This window comes from Paralichthys olivaceus, chromosome 23 (genome assembly GCF_024713975.1).
Source record: "Paralichthys olivaceus isolate ysfri-2021 chromosome 23, ASM2471397v2, whole genome shotgun sequence".
In the NCBI taxonomy this organism is placed as follows: Eukaryota; Metazoa; Chordata; class Actinopteri; order Pleuronectiformes; family Paralichthyidae; genus Paralichthys; species Paralichthys olivaceus.
This window is the reverse complement of record NC_091115.1, coordinates 6,919,557-6,940,706: the sequence shown is the minus strand read 5'-3', so window position 1 is coordinate 6,940,706 and position 21,150 is coordinate 6,919,557. Positions and strand designations below refer to the sequence as shown.

General features: G+C 42.2%; 1 protein-coding gene across 8 annotated transcripts in view; it reads right to left on the bottom strand.

The window, feature by feature from the left end:
* Window positions 1-342: 342 nt before the first annotated feature.
* Window positions 343-21,150, bottom strand: part of chchd3a (coiled-coil-helix-coiled-coil-helix domain containing 3a) — a 62,154-nt gene continuing 41,346 nt past the window's right edge. For 5 of the 8 annotated variants that reach the window (XM_069519800.1, XM_020092462.2, XM_069519802.1 and 2 more), the window contains 4 exons: window positions 16,058-16,128; window positions 4,118-4,253; window positions 3,881-3,918; window positions 343-1,021 (listed from right to left, as the gene is read on the bottom strand). In XM_069519800.1, coding sequence (XP_069375901.1) covers window positions 1,012-1,021; window positions 3,881-3,918; window positions 4,118-4,253; window positions 16,058-16,128 — 255 coding nt within the window. In that variant the 3' untranslated portion in view covers window positions 343-1,011. The remainder of the gene's footprint in view (window positions 1,022-3,880; window positions 3,919-4,117; window positions 4,254-16,057; window positions 16,129-21,150) is intronic. The other 3 variants (XM_069519801.1, XM_020092465.2, XM_069519804.1) reach the window with 1 other exon arrangement.

The following is a 21,150-nucleotide window of genomic DNA, read 5'->3' as shown; positions in this document are numbered from 1 at the left end:
CAATGAGCGGATAAGAAATAGGTAGAGATCCCTCGCTCCTTTTACTGAAGAGCTGAGGATTCACAAGACGGAGCTAAATAAAGAAAGGCAGATAGAGAAACAGAGAGAAAGATGGATGATGAAGCAAACATCTGGGACGAATATTTTCCCCCAATGCTTCAGTCCCCCTCTCCTGGGCTCGTTCGCTCTGTTTGGAAAAATGTCGCTGTGACAACACGAAGGCCGCGTATCCATCAAAGATATACAACACTTCCTGTAATTAGCATAAAACACACACACACACAGACTTGAGAGATGGAGCCCACTGAATATTAATGGAGAAAAGTTCAACAACAGTTCCTGTATTGTTTCGTCTTTTATTTTCCTCTGATCAGACATCGTCACAAGTGTTGCTCTGGATGAAAACTCAACACGCGGATCGTTACATTATTAACGTGACACAATCTCACAGCGACAGATGCGAAGGAGACACAGATGGGTGTACGTGTGTATCTGCGTACAGGATAGTGCATTAGGAGCTGGTGGAAACACCGAATTAATGACAACAAATGAGGGACTGACATTAATGTGTAAAAATAGAGTAACGTTTTCTAAAGAGCAGTGGAGTGAGAGGGGATGGCTGGCGTTCTTGAGGTGGTTCTGGTTCATCTTTGTCCTTTTTAGCGTGCCAAGTTCAGGCCTGCTGGGTCCCGCGGGTCACCGGTGCGTCTCCAAAATGGCCGACAGTGTTGCTGTCTCTCTGCCATTCTCACAGGAGAGCTAGACGAAGGTTTAGAGAGGTAGGAGATAAGAGTTGAGGGGAAGGGCGTCTACTTCTCATTCAAGGTGCTGTGTTCAGTGCCTAGTCTGGCTCCGTGGCAGGGTTTTGAGGGTGTGTGTGTTTGTGTAGGTGCTGATTCATTCCCCTCCTCCTTCACTGCAGTTTGGTCTGTCAGTCAGTCGGTCGATAATCAGTAATCCCACACAATAGACTCTCTCTTACTTTCTCGTTTCTTCCTTAACCCCCGGTCCTCAACTTGTTCTGCAGACAAAAACAGAGCGGAAAGTGCATTAGATAGACAAGAGGGGCAAATGAAATAAAATCTAAATAGACAAAACAAGGAGAAGGGAAAGATAACATGTCAAACAGGAGAGACAAGACAGAGAGAGGCCTGAGAGAGTCCAAATAAATAAATAAGAGAAGAGGATGGAGTGAGTTTGAAAAGTAGAAAAAGGGCCGCAGGGCAGTGGATTTCATGTTAGCGATAAGTGCAAGCACAAATCCCCAGCACTCGCTGTCAATAACCATTTGAACCAACCTACAGCAGCTGATGCCTCTCTGTGAAAAAAAAGGATGAATGGCAGGAAAAAATAGAAGAATTAAGAGAAACAAGGGAGGGAATAAGGTAGAGTAAGAAAATATGTTCCTCCTCGCAGACCAACTTAATAATGGGGATTCAGTTCCATGTCAGTAACATTTCATTTCTGCAAATAAACAGAGGGTATCTCCTGCACTATTGATCTGACTGTGAAATGGTTATCAATAAAAACACTGTCTCCTAAGAGACCTACCTCACTGCAGAGCGAAGGTTAAGACATAGAAGACTTTGAAGAAAACACCGTTGATTCCATCTTATTACAACTTGGCTCATCTTGGTCACCATCATTTCCAGAGGAAAACACTGACTACAGTTCTGAGGTAACTGCTGAGATGTAGGAACGTGGCAGCATCAAATGGATGCCTACAGGGCTAGAAATATTGGAGACGCACTAATCCAATGCAGATGTGATCTTATAAAATATATCTTAAAGTAAAGGCGAAGGTGTGGAGTCACCTTAAAGCCATTTTTAAGGTAATTAGGGATTTGTTTTTTGGTGTTTAATCAATGTCAGGAGAGGAACTTTAAATTAAAAGTAAAAATATCTGCTTAGTCAAGATTTACTGACACAAGTGCTGAAATAACAAATTAAATCATAATTTATACTTAGAGGAGCACTATTGATTGAAACGCCGTCTATATTGAAGGTGATGTTGGCGCAGTTACATAAGGTCGCGGCTCCTTTTGCATTTCAATACTTGCAAACATAACACCTTTCCAAACCACAAACATGACTCAGACTTGGTCCTTTGAGAGAAAAAAGGAGATGGGTCAGTCTGAAAAAAATGAAGTGGAGAAGGAAAAGATAGGGAGCAGGAAGCGGTCATGCAGCGAGAATATGGAATGAGGAGCCAAGCAGTGGATGGAGAGATCGGCCCTCATGATAAACTCTTATTCACAGAGGGAGAAAGAAAGAAGAGACTTTATCTGTCCTTCCACTGCCTCTTCCTTACTGTTTGCTATCTGGACCTGTTAAGTGGTGAATGCATTAGAAATGTGACGAGGGGATGAAGGGATAGCAGATGGGGGGGAAGGTGGCAGGGGCACAAAAGAGAGCGAGCTTGGGTTTAAATGTTATCACTGACTGCGCCAATAAAAAGCCTAATTATCAGTGACAAAGGCAGAGCGGCTGAAAACGCCTGTTTCAGGTGACTCCAGTTGACTAGTCAATATTGTAAAAATGAGATTTAGGGTCGTTTGGTTTATATCCAGTGGGAGCTGGCGTCTCAGACATCCGGATCTGTAGCTGTGGTGCTGCTGGCTTCAGTCGAATTTAAAAAGTGGAGGGAGAAGGATGAGGGGCGGGCTCTTAAAGGGCACGTTTGGATCTTCTGACCTCCAGAGGTCAAAGTCACATCCCTTGACACGTCGTCTCGATGCAGCTTCCTGCCTGGCTGTGATAAAACTGTGTAAACATCCTAATCATCAAGCTGCATCAGCTCATATCAACACCACTTCATTCCCCCCCCCCCCCCGTTTTGTCAGCTGTGTAATTCTGCATATTATTCCTTTAAAGCCTTATCGCAGAACTGTTTCTTCTGCACCTAATGACTTTAAAAGCAAAAGCAAAGTCTTAGATAAGCGCAGATGAACAGGAGTGTGCCACGATTGCCGCAGGGTGATAAACACAAGTGGATTACCATATCGTCTCAGGCTTGCTTCCAAACAATTTACAAGATCATAACAGCATCCGTCCGCGAACGCACCGTTGCTGAATCCTGACGAGGCTACAGGTAGCGCACTCTCGAACGCGCGTACGACACACGCACACGATGAATAAAACATTGCACAATTTACATAATGTATAGCTTAAAAATCTGCCTGCATCTGACTTTGAGATCTAATACTAATACCCACGAGAGTGAGCGGCACACTGGAAAACTCCTCATTTCTGGCAAAACAATGCAATTCTAAAAAAAAAAATCTAATATAAAAGCTCTATGAATGTAAATTGAGCCTTTTTGGGGGGTAATGGATGTTACATATTGCAAAGTGAGAGAGGGGGAATCAAGTTAATATCAACCTGAGTGACATTACCATTACAACACAGTGGGTGACCACATGGAGGGGGGGGGGGGGGGGGGGGAGTTGTACTTGACAATGAAAGGAGAAAACATGGAGAGGACAATGGTGTTCAACTAGCGGCGGCTACTCCTTTGGTTTTATTACATTAAAACACACACAGTGACAGTCAGGGAATGCCTGTGTCAGCAGATATTATGGAAATACAGCAGAAGGTTTAAACTATGTAGAATGAGCTTTACTCAGGCGCCAGTAGCCCTGTGGAAATGATATTCTCCTGTCTGAAAGCAAAGGGCTGCTGCATGTAAATGGATGCTAGTGTGTGTGTGTGTGTTTTTCATTTAGACATTTAAAAAGCAGACTGACTGTTCTACTGTAGATATCACACACATCTAAGCTGCCACTGGTGTTTTGCTAACACACACATGGGACTACTTTGTAATACAAACATCAATTCAACTGAAAGCTACACTACAGGATTAGGAAGCACTACAACTCACATATCTGTCCATGAGGGTGCATGCACATTCTTGTCATTCTTCAGAAAGGGGAAAAAATGCATTATTTCAGTGGGTTTTTATGGTTTAAATATTTTACTCACCTACATGCTCTTTCATTCCACTTAACAATCGTGCAATGCACATATGCAAAACATTCCTATGCAAACATTTCCAGCATAGTGCATCAAATTATGTTTAGATGAGATATGAAAAAGGCTTAGGCCGGTAAACACCCACCTGTTTCGAGTTGTTGACACACTGCAGGTAAAGGGCTGCAATGTTTGAGCAGTGGAGGGTTTTCCCGACATTCTCTTTGTAGCATGCGAGGATCTGGCCCTGCAGGTCTGCGCACACGGGATACATCTCATACCGCCTTCAGGGGTGAGAGAGGGGAGAGAGAGGGGAGAGAGGCAGCGTGAAAAGTTGTGGAACATGTGGTGTCAAAGAGGAAAAGGGGATGGGGCAGGAGGGAAAAAGGATGAGGGATGAGAGTTAAGGATCGAGTGTTAAATGTGTGGGAAAGAATCAAAAGGCACAATCAGGTGGATGATGGGTAATGCAGGTGGACAGAACAATTAGAACGAGATAAAAAGATTCATAAGAAGAAGAAAAGAAGACATATTCTTGGAAAATGGACGAATCAATGATCATTTTCTCTCAACAGAGTTCATGCACTGTTAGAGCATCCTGGTCTGCACTGGAGTCTACAGTGTGTGTGTGTGTGAACACCCCCTGTCATTTCTATTATTACTGTCATTCCAGCCCAAAACACTTTCAGCAAGAATCAGCACTGTATTTGCTGCGATGGGGGTCGGAGGTCAATCCGACCTGCACAGACTGCAGTGATGACCACGTCGATGTGTGCATTACAACAAATCGACAGGGAGGCCAGAGGGTTTTTCTAAAAATGGACAATAAGAGGCATCAAATACAGCTTCCAACAATGGCTGCTGCGCCTGAAAAAGAGGAGATCCATCAGTGCCATGAGAGGGAAGAGAAGAGAAGCTACCAATTTGCAATTTATTGTGCAATACAGAGCAAAACGAGAGTGATGGTTGAGTCTAGAAAAGAAATAAAGCTTACTGGGATGATGATAATGATGATGGGGTTAAAATTATAGGCAAGCTCAGTATACCTGCCTGCGCTGTCTTACCACTAAAAACCATTTAAAATGTGTTGTGGACGAGAGTATCGATCACTCTACAAGGCAGAATCCATCCATTGATTCAGAACAGCTCCCTGCAAGTGCCAACCATTTACAAACTGGGGAGCTATCACCTTGAACTGGTTTAAATGTCAAACTCAATCTTTTAGCATCCAAGAGGAGGTTGCTGTTATAGACTGTGAATGCAAATTGTCTGGTTATTGGCTACACATCACTAGCTTAGCACACTCCAAGTCTGTCCTTGAGGTCTGCCACGGCTTTCGAGCTGCAGTCTTAGCTGGTAAGCTCCAGATGCTCGTACTTCTAATGATGGATGCTATGCTAAACTTAAGTGCATCAAATGGGACTTTCGTTAGATGCAAGAGTCTGATCTTTTTAGCCAATCCAGGCAGTGGGAAGTACCATCAGCACTGGCACCAGTGTTAACTGCTTTTGTCTGTCTCTTCACACACCCCATAAAAATCCATAATGACAACACATGCACACGCTCGGGCTATTATGCTAATGGTGGTGTCATCGTTTTGTTCACACCAGTGCTCAGGACACTCCATCTGCCTCACTAAACACGCCTTGCATGGGTGTGAAAGAGAGAGATTTTGCCCGTCAGCAACTCGGGAGCTCTCAAAGGAATATTGGGGTCGAAGCCGAGCCCCTGTAGTCACAATCAGATGTTTGATTTGCCCCCTGGAGTGAGAAATTACCCCCCCATCGGATACAAAGCAGGGGATTGGTCGCATGGGTCATTACCCAGGGTGCAATGCAGCAGGAAGATGGTGGAACTAGGATGTGTACATATGTGCATCTCCACATGGTCATATTTGTTTGGGAAGGCTGGAAAAACCTACAGTCCATGTAGTACAGGACAGTGACGATTAGTGGCAACAGCAACAGCTTATTGACTTCATCTTTCTTTTGCTGAGCTCAGTGAAAGCTGGCTGCTCCTTTAAGGAATAATCCGCTGCTCTGAGGGGGGCCTCCTAATGAAACGTGAGAATCTATGCAGTGGAAGGTAAGAATACTTCAACACCCAGAATGCACCAGGCTCAGCACCTTCCACATCCATTTCCAGATAACTCTCATTAGGCTTGATCTGAATTTTGGATATGTTCACAAATACTTTCAGCAGAGCAGCGGGCCATATACCGCTCGTCAGAGTAAGAACAAATTATAAGTCAACATCTAGTTAAATCGATAATTTCTTGTGTGCAAGGATTTGAAGAGGAAAAGTCTTGCAGGATTGAGCCATCGTCTGTTTCCAGTAAAGTATCCCAGCCATTGTAGGCAGTGGCTAATGGCAGCTATTACCGGAAACATGGAGAGAACACTGCAATGGAAAGTAAACTTAAATTAGTCTTCAGTTTGTAGTCTCCATTTCAAACTGAAGGGCTATGAACAGGGCGTTTCAGGCAAATCCCAGACAAACTGAAAGAAACTGCCACGGACGTGAGAGTGGTATTCATCTTCCCACCCTCTGCAAGGAAGCGAATAAACACACTTCCTAAAATGTCAGACTATTCGTTAAAACGTTGGCTGATTCCAGGGTGAGTCTACGCCTTGAAATAATTCCTGACATTTAGAACTTAAGCATGGACTGGGACATTATAATGCTGGGTGTGCAGAGGGTTCTGTGTTTGTGCATCCGTCGGGGGAGAAATTCAGTCATTTGCTCGGAGGCACGACAAGGCCATTGCTCTGCGTCGGTTATTGAACGATGACAGCGGCGCGAGGCAGGAATCGCTGCCATCCTATTCCTATGGATCCTGGCACTCATTTATTACAGCGCCTATGGGCATCTACAGGGACGAGAGCAGCCACATACACCCACTAATTACTTTCTTAAGCATCTGCGTTAATGCCAGGTGCATCCTGCTGATACAAACCCGAGTGTTTATCACCAGTAATGGCCTCAGAGAGAGAAAGGAGGTAACATGAAGGCAGGGAGGGAGGGAGGACTAGGGGGAGGTAGATAGAAATGAAGAGCATTTCTTGAAAAGGAACTAGACGGTGGTATTGCTTCTATTTTTTGCTTGCTCCCTGGTTCTCTCGGAGAGGAAGCGCCTCAGACCGTGGTTGAGTTAATCATGGAGACAATAACACTGTCACACACACTATCATCTATCATTAAGATTAACATTAAGTTCATGACGCCAACCACACGGAGCTGGTAGGGAGAGACTTCAGTCTCCCCCCTCCCTCCCCCTCAGTTCCACATTAGCTGGCCTTCCGTCATTTGCTGCAGAAACACGACTGTGGCGCTTTGCAGCAGGGCGAGCAGATGCAAATAGGACAGACACGTCGTATCGGTAATAGGCTACAAACACAAACTGTTTTTATGAATGAGAGTAAAGGATTTTTATGTACTCAGCAATAAAAAGTTGTGAGTGTCAATCTATCAGAGCAAAGTGATGTTAGTCTTCTTCTGTTAGTCAGTTGAAAAGTGGCCATTTTAAAGCTTATCAATACCTTCTGAAAAACAAAAACTATGCAAACTATCAAACAGCCCATGAAAAGAGACAAACTTTCAGTTGTTCATGATGAATTCTTATTAAAAAAGTCCCAACACTTAAATGCTCCTTAGTAAAAACACAGTAAATCCTTGCACTGTGGGAATCCTTGGGTATAATTATAGCTATAGTTGAAAACAACCGTGAATCATCCAGTTCCCATGTAACCTGAGGAGAGAGGCATTCATAAACAGAGTCTGTGCCACATTCCCAAAGCAGAAGTTTTGTTTTTCTTTACTGTGTTAAATGATGCACAGGAAATAAAATAAAGGGATGAAGGTCAGGGGAAATTTGAAAATGTTCAGTGTTGGTTCGTTACGACTGCTGAATTTAGAGTTTTGCTTTGCAGGTTAGTGTTGTTGGGTCAGTTATCAGTACAGAAGAACACTTCACTCTTTGTATTGGCCAGTTATTTGTCCATTAGTAGTGAGTACTACAGATTAAGACTGGATTGCTCTTCTATGAAACCTAATTTAAAAGCTTTTAGAGGCTACAGGATGTAAAACTACATATTTTAAAACACAAATGTAGAGAAAATCTTTTTTTCTTATCTCCCATACCAACCTCCAATTTCCTAATGTTTAATTAATACCAATACTGGTAAATACATTAAAAATACATCTTAAAAATGGCAATGATTCTTTATGAAACCCTCAAGAAATGTAATTGAGGCTTGATAATTTACAGTTAAATTAAACTCAATTGAAAATAACTAAATGAAAAAAAAAACCAAATATGTATATAATTAATATAATTTTGTTTGTAAAATTTATTCTGTAAAACATATAATTTCTTATTGGTTTGATTCAGTAAAAACATAAATGCTGAATATATCTGCTCGATTGATCAATACATTCTGGTAAAACCCTCAGGCTCTAGTGTGAAACTAGATATTTTACAAAACACTCAACATAGACACATAAACACACACAAATCTTATATAGCCTGTACACAGGTTATGGAACCAGAAAATGTCTAAAAAACAAAACGTCTCAATGATTCCCTCCCTCTATCCCTGGTGGTTCATGGGATATTTAATAAAACTCCATGTAGGAGGAGGGGACTGAAACAAACAGAGACATCTAAACCGATACAGTATTATTTGCACTCTGTGTGTGTGTGTGTGTGTTTGTGATGCACCCCATGTACCCCAGAGACAGTAAATCTAAACAGTCATATAGGGTTCCTGCCTTGTATCATTAGTAGCAGTAAAGGTTGCTATAACATCACCGTATCCAACCCAACCCCCATCACACACACAAGCACACACACTCGCCCGTATTGCCTGGATTCACTGATTGAGGGAGGAATGAAAGGGAGGAGGTTTGTTCAGATACCAACATTACCCTTCCTCAGCCCTGCGTCATGAATCATAAAGCAGACAGGGGTAAAGAACAGCGGACAGATGAGGGAGGGGGTTGCTTTATTAGAGACGGTGAGCCAGAGACCGCCAGTGGATGTTTGCAAGCCAGAGCACGGCACAATACAGCATAGAAAAGAAGCAGAGGGGCGTCCGTGGGGAGAGAGAATTGGAGAGGAGAGGTGAGAGAGAAGCAGAGGAAACTCTTAAAGCTCTCCTCTCACTTCCTTTGTAAAGTTTTCCTCCAGGAGAGGACAGAAAACGAGGTTGAGAGGAGGGGCAGAAATGATATGAGAGGGTGAATGTGTCCCATTTAACATGTAATAAAGTAGAACAGATTAACTGCTCACTCCCTCTCACTGTCCACCTCCCTCCTCAAGGTGTCCCTATATCATTTAATACAATCCCCCTCTTTCAAGCCTCCCGCTGCACAAGTCAGCACATTTCCATGCAGGGGACATATTCCGATGGGTTTATGGCTACGGCGTCATTCTTCAAAGGACATATTGACTGCGAGGGGATGTATTGAGACTGATGCCTGGATTTCCATACAGCGTGCATGAGTTATGCCAATAGACTGAATGGTATCGAGTCATTTTTCAAAACCAACTTAAATTGATCATGACTACCATGAGCTGTAACGGCACAGAGCTGTGCACTAAAATGACATTCATAGATCTCTGTTAAGGATTCAACATGCTTCAATAGTTGAACAAAGTGTGAGACACATCTGGAAACATGTTCGTTCATCTGTCATGATTTGACATGCATTGCAACTTTAAATAAAGAAAGCAAAAAGGAGCATATACAAGGACGCACAAAGGGACAAACAGGTGTGCAGCCAAGCAGACACTCTGGATGAAGGGGCAGAGAAGGCATTGTCTATTCTTGTGTCCAATCTATTGGACAATCTTTGTTGCAAACTTTTTTTTGCCCCAAATTAGAGCACGGCTAAGAACGTCTGAACCAGTTTGACCCCTTCAGAAAAGTGACCAAGCCTGATCCAAACCCGTCAGGTATATATATATATATATATATATATATATATATATATATATATATATATCACTGTTGTTCTGTGGCCAGAGTTTTTGAAAATCTGAACTCAAAATGCATCCAGCTTGTTTTTTCTTTACCATTCCTGCACATTTGTTCTAGTTTTTTTGTGTGTTTAAAAGCCATCTGTTTTCACATGACATCTAATGCTGTTATTATTCTATTATGATTAAAAAGCAATTGACCACAAACAAGTGGAAAACATTTTATGCTCTGTTTTAGTCGGGTTTCACACATCTTACTAGAAATCATCTAACCTCTTCTCAAACGCATCTGTTTAAACACAAGCAACATACTGCAGCTCCATCCACGGTATGGATTACTTTACTCTGCCACCATATTGAGTTCCCAATCACCACGTTGTCTATTTATCATCATTTGGGTCCACTTAGGGGTTAATAGGGTTAAGGGGTGGGTGCCGGATCCCCCTTAAAAAGCCCTCATGTTCTCTCTAGTTAAGGCAGACGTCAGTACCGAGGGGGGTAAATAAATACAAATGATCCAGTTAAGGAGAAAAATGACGTGCATTTTGCTCACACAGCTTTTTAAAAAGCACAGCTGAACGACCCCCCGCAGTGAAATCCATCAGCATGGATAAGAGGTTGACTGGGAGAGGAAAAGAGGGAATGAGAGGGAGAAAGAGAGCGGGGGAGGGAAGGATGGACAGAGAGAAAAATCAAGAAGTAGAGTGATGGATAGAAGAATGGAGAGAGTGTATGAGTGAGTGAGGGAGAAGCAGACAATAACAAGGAGGGAGTGAGTGAGAGAGATTTAAATTAAGACAGAAAACATGGTTCGTAAGTGAGCGGTGAGGGAGAGAAAGATAGATGAGTGAGTTAAAGAAGGAAAAGAAACGGTGCAGTTCTCCTTTCTAACCCCTCTTTATACATATACTCTAATAAGGGGACTGGTGTCTGCTCTCTTTAGATGACGCGTTTGATATATTTCACAAAAGTCTGAGACCACTTTATCATTTATTCGGTCAAACGGCCTCAGACTTTTTGCACTTGGCTGTGTTTTGAAACGTGCACCTGTACCATATTCGCTGGTTCGGTGATTCAGAGACCTTGAAATTACAAGGCTCATCCAAAGCGGTGAGCGGCTGCAATTTGTGATTGGTAAATATGCAACACATTTCCTCTGAGTATCCACAAAGTGCCACATGTCAGGTATTTTCTGTTCTTTCAATCATGTCGCTGTAATATTTACTATATGGGAAGAAAAACTCACAAACAGGCCAGAAAAGCAATAAAAGCTGTAAGAGGGTTTCTGAAGTCTGCGACTAAAAGGTGCGTGTACGTGTTGCGTGTCAGTGGATACGCCCACGCAGGTCCCTTGAATTGTGTGCACTTTTTACCGGCAGAGCGGCGGAGCTCTTAAGGCAGAAAGAAGAGCTTTTAAAGCCCTTATTGACTTCTAGCTCCTTGGCTGACCACCATCTTGTCCCTGTGCCCCAGGTTGCCTAGCTACGGAATTGTGGTTCACCCTCACCTGACAGAGGGGTCAAAAAATGCCGCTCAGCCCGTCCTGCCTCGCCAAGAAAGATACCTCAACAATAACCCGCCTGCCAATTCAATCACTGCTATTTTTTGTGATTAAAAGTGCTGCTTGGCCCAATTTAACATCAATAAATCATTTCTTCATTGATTTTGGTTCATCAGTATTATTCACATTAACAAACAGGGAGCACTGCCAAGAAAGTTCTCTACATGACTCTACACCTCGTTTACATGTTGGTGCAGCAGTGTGGATCTTAACCTGACCAGTCTTTGTTTGGTGTAATTATAATAAAGCATCGCAAATCATCAGTGTCAAATATAGGAAATGCGGCACTGAAAACTTTTAATAAGCAGCACTTACATTACTAAGGGTTTTCTGGTAATACTGTGCAATTTAGATGTATCATTACAATAAAGCAGACGAGGGGTTGTTGAAGTTGTTTATTCCCGAGATGTTTACGGTTAGAAAAGGCTGAATGAGGGATGAGTGGGCTCCACTCTCTCCCACATGGTATGGAGGAGACGACAGACTGTCAGGTGTGGTCTCTTCACTGCGGTGTTACGGCACAAACAAGACAAACAATGAGCCATTTACATTCACGCCTCCGCATTCCACCTTTTACGTGTGTGTGTGTGTGCGGAGAGACAAAGCTGCTGTTATTGTCAACTGGATTAAATAAATAAAAAAAAGATTTATTATAAAGTGATAAAAAAAATTAAAATAAACAGACAAAGGGAGTGAGTGTATAGCCGGAGGGAGAGGAGGAGAGTGACAAGCAGAAATGGAAAATTATTCTCTAAAGATGACTGTATGGGGGGGGCAGAAAATGATTGACTTTGACCGACGCATACGCACTTAATCATCAAAAAGTGGTATTAATACAGCACTTTCTCTGATTTTATGACAAACGTCCCCAAGTTTTTGAGACTCCGGAGTCATGAGATCATTTTTAGTCTTGTTAGAAGGACACGTTCACCAATATGTGACGTCCTGGTTCCATCTCAATTCCGCAGGGACCCCGGATAAACACAGTGACCGCCTTCGACAGGGAAGCCCAAAGAAAACCCTCCGAAAGGTTAGCGGTGACAGGACAGCTTAGCGCCATGCCGCCGTTCTTTCATTCCCCATTCCGTCTTTTTTCCGCATAATCTCACATCTATCATTTCCCTTCATGCCTGTCAGTTTGCATCTCAAACTAAAGCCCCACTGGGTCAAACGCAGCCTGTCGAGACCTTAAATACACACACGCACGCTCTCCAATGCAGATATCCACATACACATGCTTATACATGAGCACACTCAAATGCATTCATCTCCACGTACAATAACACACACATATGTATGCATACATACATGTAGTGCAGTAAAGGTCACACAGTCAGAGCTGGACAGTGTGATAATGCATCAGACCTGGAGAAACACTGGGGGTGAATGTGGCAGCATATAAATCAGCTGCAGAGGGAGAGATAGCCTCTTTTCCACACATCTGAGAACTCTTATCTTACACTCAGTGTCACAGGGTAAGTGAATAAAAGCTTCGGTCTTATTTGTGCATGCACCTGTCGAGCGTACCGTGTTGTTACATTATCTCTTACATGTTGTGTGTATTTACACTTTTATGGAAGACCTGTACACCATCTTTTGTCTCGGTCTTTGAGAGCAGGGTGATAGCCTGGAGTTTATGATTCATAGCAATGATTTCAGACACTAGAGGGGCCTATCTACAGTTTTACCAGTACTTGCTTCAGACAATATTGTTCCAGTGGCTGCCTTTTTGTGGGAAAAGTTTTTGAACCATGACATCACACAAATAATCCTTGTATTTACTGCTCCGCATGTAAGTACAGAACTATAGCTGTGTAAAAGTGTGACAGAATGTAATGTGTGTGGGGATGTAATGAGGTCAGAGTGATGCAGTGGTGTTCTGGGTCGGGAGAGCTCCATCATCCTCAGAAAACTCAGGTGGGAATATGGAAAACGGCAGGGAACAGCTGTAGAGCACACCAACGCAAAAAAGGAAAAGAAAAACTACACAGATACACAAAGTCGGGCTGCACAAAGACACATGCACACCTTCCCTCCCTTGAGTCCCTACCTCTCACACTTTAATTTATTTCTTTCAACACCGCTAAGGAAAATGACAGCACTGTAGCACTGCTGCTGAAAACTATTTGTACACTATATGGTTAACCTGTGTATATCACACACCACAAAGAAACCAAATTAATCCACAAAGGCAGGACTATTACTGGCACCAGAGATGTACAAGTCGTCCAAAAGAGCAATGCAGGAGTGATTTTTTCATTTCAGTGGAATCCAATCCCCAACACTAGACTAATATTTGTTTCAAACCAAAGCAATTATTTCCCATGTTGACTATTTTGGAGCATCAACTCAAAGAACACGTATAAGAAAAGCTGGTCCACACAGCTGCAACACATACTGAGCATTCTAGGGCTGTGCCTTTTTCTAAAAAATCAAGTTCGAACGAATTTGACATGACATGAAATTCATCCAAAGCTGTTGACAAACAGCCTTACTTTAAGGTTTGTTACTTCGCTAGTCTACAGTATAGAACCCAACATACTTCCACAAGCAGCTTCTGAGATGCTCTGGTGTCAAGATTATCTGCTAAGGACGACCTCTCTTGCCAGCATCCTCCATTTTCTTAATAATACTTCAGACGGTCTGATTTCCGTCTTGTCCTGATCCAGATGACATGAAACAACAACAGCTCTATCATCCAAATTATATATCATATGCATGCAGCGAACTCAAACCAATCAAAAGCCATAATTAAATCTCTCAAAAACATGCATACAGATGTTATAATCCTCGACAGACATGGTCGCACATATCCTCTGCTTTACTATGATAAACCATACATTCATATCAGCCCTAACACTGATCAATCCCTAGAGTAGTATCACTCTCATTACAGCTGCGCCGACACGAGCCACAGCGGGGAAATGAAGACATTATAATAAGAAAGATGTCATCTGCCGCACTTTATAACATTTTCACATTAACATATCAAATGTTAATTCTACCAAGTATGGATAAGACCTCGCCTTTGCGATCTTTCTTCTTCGTTTTTTCATCTCTGGGGGACATTTTCAGCTTTGAGGAAATCAAAAGCCAGTGTGAGACAAAAAATATTTCCTCCCATTATTCAACAGCGGCTGCAGATAGTATCTTATCTCTGTAGGGTATCTGTCATGAGAAAGGGCTTTGAGGAAGGGCTCACATTATTATGTTGAAGATATGAGTGTATGCAAACATAAACCATCGCACATGAACTCGCACACGTAAACAAAGATGGGTCCAACACACCCTGTTAAATCCAATTAGCCTCTTGCTCCGATCCCCACAATGCATCCCTGCTCCTGTCTTGTAAGACCAGACCTTCCCGCCATTTCATTAGTGCACACTCACACACATGCACGGATACTTGCAGTCACGACCTTGCTAATGCACACTATAATCCAATCCACCAATCGCTGCTCCCCGTGCAAAGGCCAGCATCACATGACTGCCTGCACGTTAGCCCAACATTTGCTCTCAGTTAGCGTCGTCATTTGGCACTAATGTTATTCCAGTTTTTTTTTTCTTTAATGTGATTTGGAAAGTCTCAGCTCCGGCTTCTACTAGTCTCGCGCTAACCCCCCCGATGGACTGGGCTAATCACTTTCCAGCGTTTCTGAGGGAGACAATGATCCCAGTGTTAGCGCTGGCTAATGACAAGCTAACACAATTAGCCTAGCCTCCCTGGAGGAGAGCTCAGAGCCAGGGCCCATTCTTGCCCCACCTCCTGCAGGCTCCTCATCCACTTTCCCTACATTACTATGGAGCCTAATGGCCTCTTATTAAGAAGACAGATGGAACACGGACGGGGAAGGATTCTGCACCTTCTTGAGTTACATATAGTATGTGTCGGATGTGTGCTACATCCTTGACCACTCGGATGTTTAATTCATCTTTATATTTATCTCGAGGGGTGGCGGCACTATTGGTAGAAGTTGCAATTTAATTCAAAAGAAGAGAAGCTGATGTAGAACTTGTTTCTGAAGCACAGAGGTTATCGTTAGTGTCTTGATATGAAAACACAATGATGTAACTGCCACAAATGATTTAATAATCTAAGGTCTGGTTGAAGATAAAGCTTTACACGATAGAGGACACTCCTGTAACAGTGAAATAATAAAAGAGTACAAGAAAAGCTCTGTGAGCTATTATTATATCATGCAATCTGGTTTATCAGCATCATCAACATCAGCTTATGGGCCAGGCTAATGTGGTTCTGATTGAAAGGCGTAGGTTAGGATGTGGCTGACATAATTCAATAGTGGACCCACAAGTCAGTCCACATGGATTTCTAATCTTTTGTGATAACAGTGCTTTTAAATTCATCTTTCTCCGTGCAGCAATACACATAAAGCCTCCCAAGATTCCAAACCTGATGTGTGTGACATTAGGATTTCTATAAAAAACTAACTTAAAACAAGGAAGCAATGGAAAAAGTCTGATTGATCGAGGTATAAATTACGTGATCTAAAGTCTTCATCTACCTTGGATCAACTGTTTGAACTTACTTGAACTTGGCATTCACTCGGTCTGCAGCTTTGTGGTAGTTCTCTGTGGTGACCTTGTAGAACTGAGCGCTCTGCAGAGAGAGACAGAAAAACAGAGGAACTTGTGAGTGAGAGATTCATGAAAATGGGATTTTATCTCTTCTACAAAAGTGTCCATCATCTCAGTTTGAAGCTATTAAAACCAAAAGAAAACATTTCAGGAGTATTAAACTTTAGAGGTTTAGACGATAATATGTATTAAAAGATGGACGACATTACAGTTCTTAAAAAGCGAAACCAGAGCGTCTCGATCGTCACCTGATGGCTGGCTGCAGTATGTGTGTATGGGTCATACACCCTGTTTCTCCATGTCAGTGGATGGGACATTAATCAAACTAACACATTTAATACATTTTTCTCAAAGATAGTTTCTTCATTTTAGGTTGTTGGTTAATTCTTCCAGTCAGTTTGGTTTTCAATTAGTTTGAGCTGACAAACAGGGGTGGTGTCGTCCATCGATATGTACAGTCTTTGTTTTAGACCTGGTAAAGTCCTTTCTTCAACCCTGCCTTATCTATCATCACTTCATTAAAACTTGATCGACAGGGATATTAAGGCCAGAGGTCTATTGCCAGTTAGATTTACAGTCCATAACATGGAGGTGTATGTAGGTTGTAGGTTTATCATTTTTGCACTCACTACATGTTTTCCTCTTGGTGTGAGGGGCGTGAATTATGGGTATTTATGTGTGTATGTGTGTACGTGTGCATTTGTGCTTATCCCCTCACAAAAATGACTGCTGTAATAACGGTCAGTAATCCTGTAAGGTCAGAGTGTCACTAGTCAACAGCGCACAGAGCAGCGGTCATAATCCCCAGGTGACCCATAGCAAATGAAGCCATAGCAGGACCACTCAACCTGAATTACCTCTTCAAACATGGCCATATAACCCAGCTCTTACGCCATTTATACAACTCCAGGAAGATCTGTTTGCCAGCCCTCGGTGGCTGCTATGCACATTTATGATCATACGGTGAGAGGTTGTAAAGTGTGATGGATAGCTTGATTGAGTCGTGTGAGGTTTGATCCGGGGACAAAACGAGCAGAATGTCAATTGCTGCCAACGTCTTCAGATAAAGAAGATATACATCAATAGAATAATTTGACATTCTATGAAATCAGTCAAATTAGAAGTTTGGTGCCGTTCCCTGTGGGCTTGTTGAGCGACACAATCAACTTTGCACTGCATAACGCAATGCATGATATACAGGATCTTATCTAATGGAAACCGAAAACTTCAATTATTTTGCACGAATGATCTATCTACAGTAGAAAATGTGATGAATGTAAGCTTCTTGGTCCCATCTGCCCCGACTTAACCTCCTTGCAGGAAGGGCATTTATCATAGTTCAGAAAAGATCAATAGGAATGAACTGTGCTGCTGAAAAGATCAATAGTTATGTGTTGTAGGGCTAAAAGACGATGGGACATGACAATGCTGACAAAAGGCCTGAGACGGATTTGAGTGTGCCTCATTTGAATAGACACTCGTACAGAGGGGTTGGATTCAGAATCATTTAATTTTTCACACTCTGCAGTCAGTGAGGTGATTTGAAAATACTGTACTTTATTTCTTTGACATCAACATGGTAATTCTTCTCAATAACACACAACTACAAAATATATATCTGTTAAACCGAAGAAGAGCTATCTTACAAACGTGTTCTGGGCTCTTGCTGCAGCACTTCTATAGAAACATTTTGTATCCCTCTGTTGTGTTATCACTTGTGAGATGCCTTAAGTCCAAGTGTCAAATTTAATTGAGCGGAAATGATTGATGTCTATGTGACGTCTCATGTCCCATGAGTAAAAATGTAATCATGAAATCCAAGAAACACACATTTCCTCTAATGCTCAGGCATGAATTTGATTTGCAGAGGGGTGCATGGGACTGGTAGAATTATTGCTTTGTCGTTAGTGGAAAAATATTGACATTGAAAAACATCCTGTAAAACAATTAATTGCAGAGGGGGTCTGAATACTCTGCCGGCCCACAGCAGGTGTCCTCAGGCAGATATTAGTTTGTATGTATAACACAGGGAAAGAGCATTTCCAAAGTTTAATAGTTAACTTGTAAGCTCATGCTGTATCAGTGCCCTCTTGGCCTTGAATCAAGTGGTTTTCAGTGTAGACAAAGAAACTGTCAAGAGCTAAGAAAAGGGATTTAAAGAGAAGCTTATTCACAGATAGAAAAAAGACTAAAAGAAGATTTTGGGGGCTACTAAAGAGATGAGAATAAGACTTCTCCTGGATGCCGAGATTGAGCCATTGGAAGAGAAAGAGGAAGATGGGATTGGATGGGTTTGAGTCTCTGTCTGGAATACTAAGCATGAGGTAATAATACCTGCCTAAATGGCAGAGCTGGCACTAATCAGCACACTAATCCACCTGGGAGGACAAAAGGCCGTGTGTGACGATGATTGCAGGGCCACTTACAATACACATACACACAAACAAACAACGTGCGCATGGGTGGACATGTTGCCAAAGGCTTTTACGCTTACCACAGTGGCTAGATGTCTCTATATAAACAGTGGCACACAGACCACCACGAGGCAGAGAATAGTGTAATTTGTGTAATTACCGGGTGGCATCAAATTGCGATTTCCTGCTGTTCACCCAACTCATTTTAAAAGTAGCCCTGACCATTTATAAGCCTTTTACTAGCCTTTATTGTCCTTGAGAAAAAGGTTGAAAACATTTCTCCCTTAACCAAAATTTATAGAAAAAAGGAATAGGAGTAGTAAAACACAACCTTGATTTAAGTCTAGGAGAAAGATGTTTTTCATCACTGCAGAGTAATTCTTTGTCAACGGATAAAGAGCCGTGACGCTACTGAAACAAGGTACGGTGTATATCCCTGTGTGCAATCAAGTATTTACCATCTCTTGAATAAAACTGTGTTTCTGTTTATTTTCATCCCATTTACTCAATTTGGTTTCCACTAGCTCTTTAGCTCGTTGGGAGCCAAACAAAATGCTGGCGGGGGGTGTCATAGACAAATTAAGTCATTACTGCTAATGCACTGCAGTGATACGGAGAAGATAGAAGCTGCACCCGAACACAGGCTGCAGCTCAATTTAGAGAATAGGCATCCAATTTTTTTAAAGAATAAAACAAATAACTCCCCGTACTGATGGCTTCTCTCTCTTATCTGCTGCTGAGCAGGAGGGCCGGAATGGGGAAAAACCCCTCCATGGCAAACATTATGGTACTGCAGAGCAAGAGAAAATTAGACTTCTGCCGTGTGACTCACTGCAACTTGCTTATAGGGGAGGGAAGAGGCTGGTAAACTGTTATTGAGCTCATCCTGCAGACGCAGAATTGAGTGAGCACTTCAAGCTTTTGCCTTGAGGGGCATGACATCATCCTCGGGTGGCGATGCACAGATAAGACGGCCAGGACTGTCCGTAATTGCCATGAACACTTAAACTCCTAAAAGGACCATATCTGTAGCCAAAGGTAACTAAATCTGCTCACAAACAATGCAGGACAAATATCGGAGGGTGCAAATGCAAGCGAAGTTAATGGAAACACCTGACCAGGGGAGGCATAACCTGACAAAACAGACAAAAAGCTCTTTTGTTAGGACTGAAAAGTGTATGTGCTCATTCTGTGGTTTATGTACTGGATATAGGCGCAGTCACTAAGTCATGTACATATGCAATCCAATCAACTCATCTCTTTTTTATTTTTAAAATTTTAGCCTGAGGAATATTTCTGCACTTCACTGACCACTTCATGGTAAGAGAGAAATTCTAAAACATCCTTAGTCATGTCCTACAAATACAGCAAGACAAGACTATTCTGCATTTTGATCTTAACACACAACAAGCAGCAAGGATGCCCTTAAGTCTCCACAAACAGATTCGATGGGGAAAAAGATTGAGAGGGATAGCGAAAAGACGAGACAGGAGGAGAGATGAAGATACCAAGTCAGAGGCAGGGACAGAGATAGAGAGATACAAGCCATTGCTTTTTCTTTTTTCTTTTTTTTTTTAAAGCTCTTCCCCTTGTATTTCTTCCTTTCAGAGTGCTGTGGAACTTTTGCTATGAGATGGCAATTGCTGCTGTGATTGTCCTCCATGGGAGAGCAGAAAAATCCAATTTCATCGATATACAAGGCGAAAGAAAGATAGAAAAAAAGGAGAAGAAAAATCCCTTCAGAAAAAAAATGAAATTGAGGCATGGAGGGGAGAAAAAAACACCACTTGAGAGAAAAAAAAAAGCAGGAGAAAAAAAAAAAGGAGAGATATAGAGAGACAGATGTGGCAGTAAGGGAGGGAGGGAGGGTTGGAATGAGACATGATCAGGAAAAAAAAAGAAAAAGAAAACATGGGCGAGTTGATTGTTAAATATGAGATTGTTTTACAGCGGGGCAGGTATTGAGTGAAAATGTAATAAATATATAGATATTGTTTTCAGGGGCTATTTGCTCGAGGTGGCCCCAAAGAGCGGCAGCAGCAGAGGCAGCAGGCTGAGCTGTCTGGGAGCTTGGTGATGGCCTGTCACTGGAAGCCCCTCTGATGAATGGCCATGTTGGATTGGAACAGACGTGTAATATATATCAGACTTATATTCTCTCTCTCTCTCTCTTTTGGTTTCTCTGCCTGTTTGTGGGTGTGTGGGGAAACCTGAGGTAAAAGTGAGGAACACGGCGAGATGGAGGGAGGGCGAGGAGAGTGACGGGAGATAATATTAAACTGAAGGTACAAACTGCAGCTGAAATAAAACTTGGTGCAAAAAAAATCTAGAGTTTACAACCAAAACAGAAAAGCAGCGTTAGAGTTTGTTAGCTACAGTGTGTGCAGACCAAAGTATTTTATAGAGACGACATGACAGCTCCTCTGAAGTGACGCCAATTTGCCTTGATCATCCCTTGGTGGCTAGTTGAGGCATAGGACATTCACCCAGTCTCCTCCATGTCAGTAGATGGGACATGGACCAAACTAACAGGTCTAGTACATTTTCTCAATGATAATATGTTATAGTGTTAAAATTTGATTGAGACAATTAACAGCCAATCAAAGGGCTTGATACAAAGAAGTTAAAAT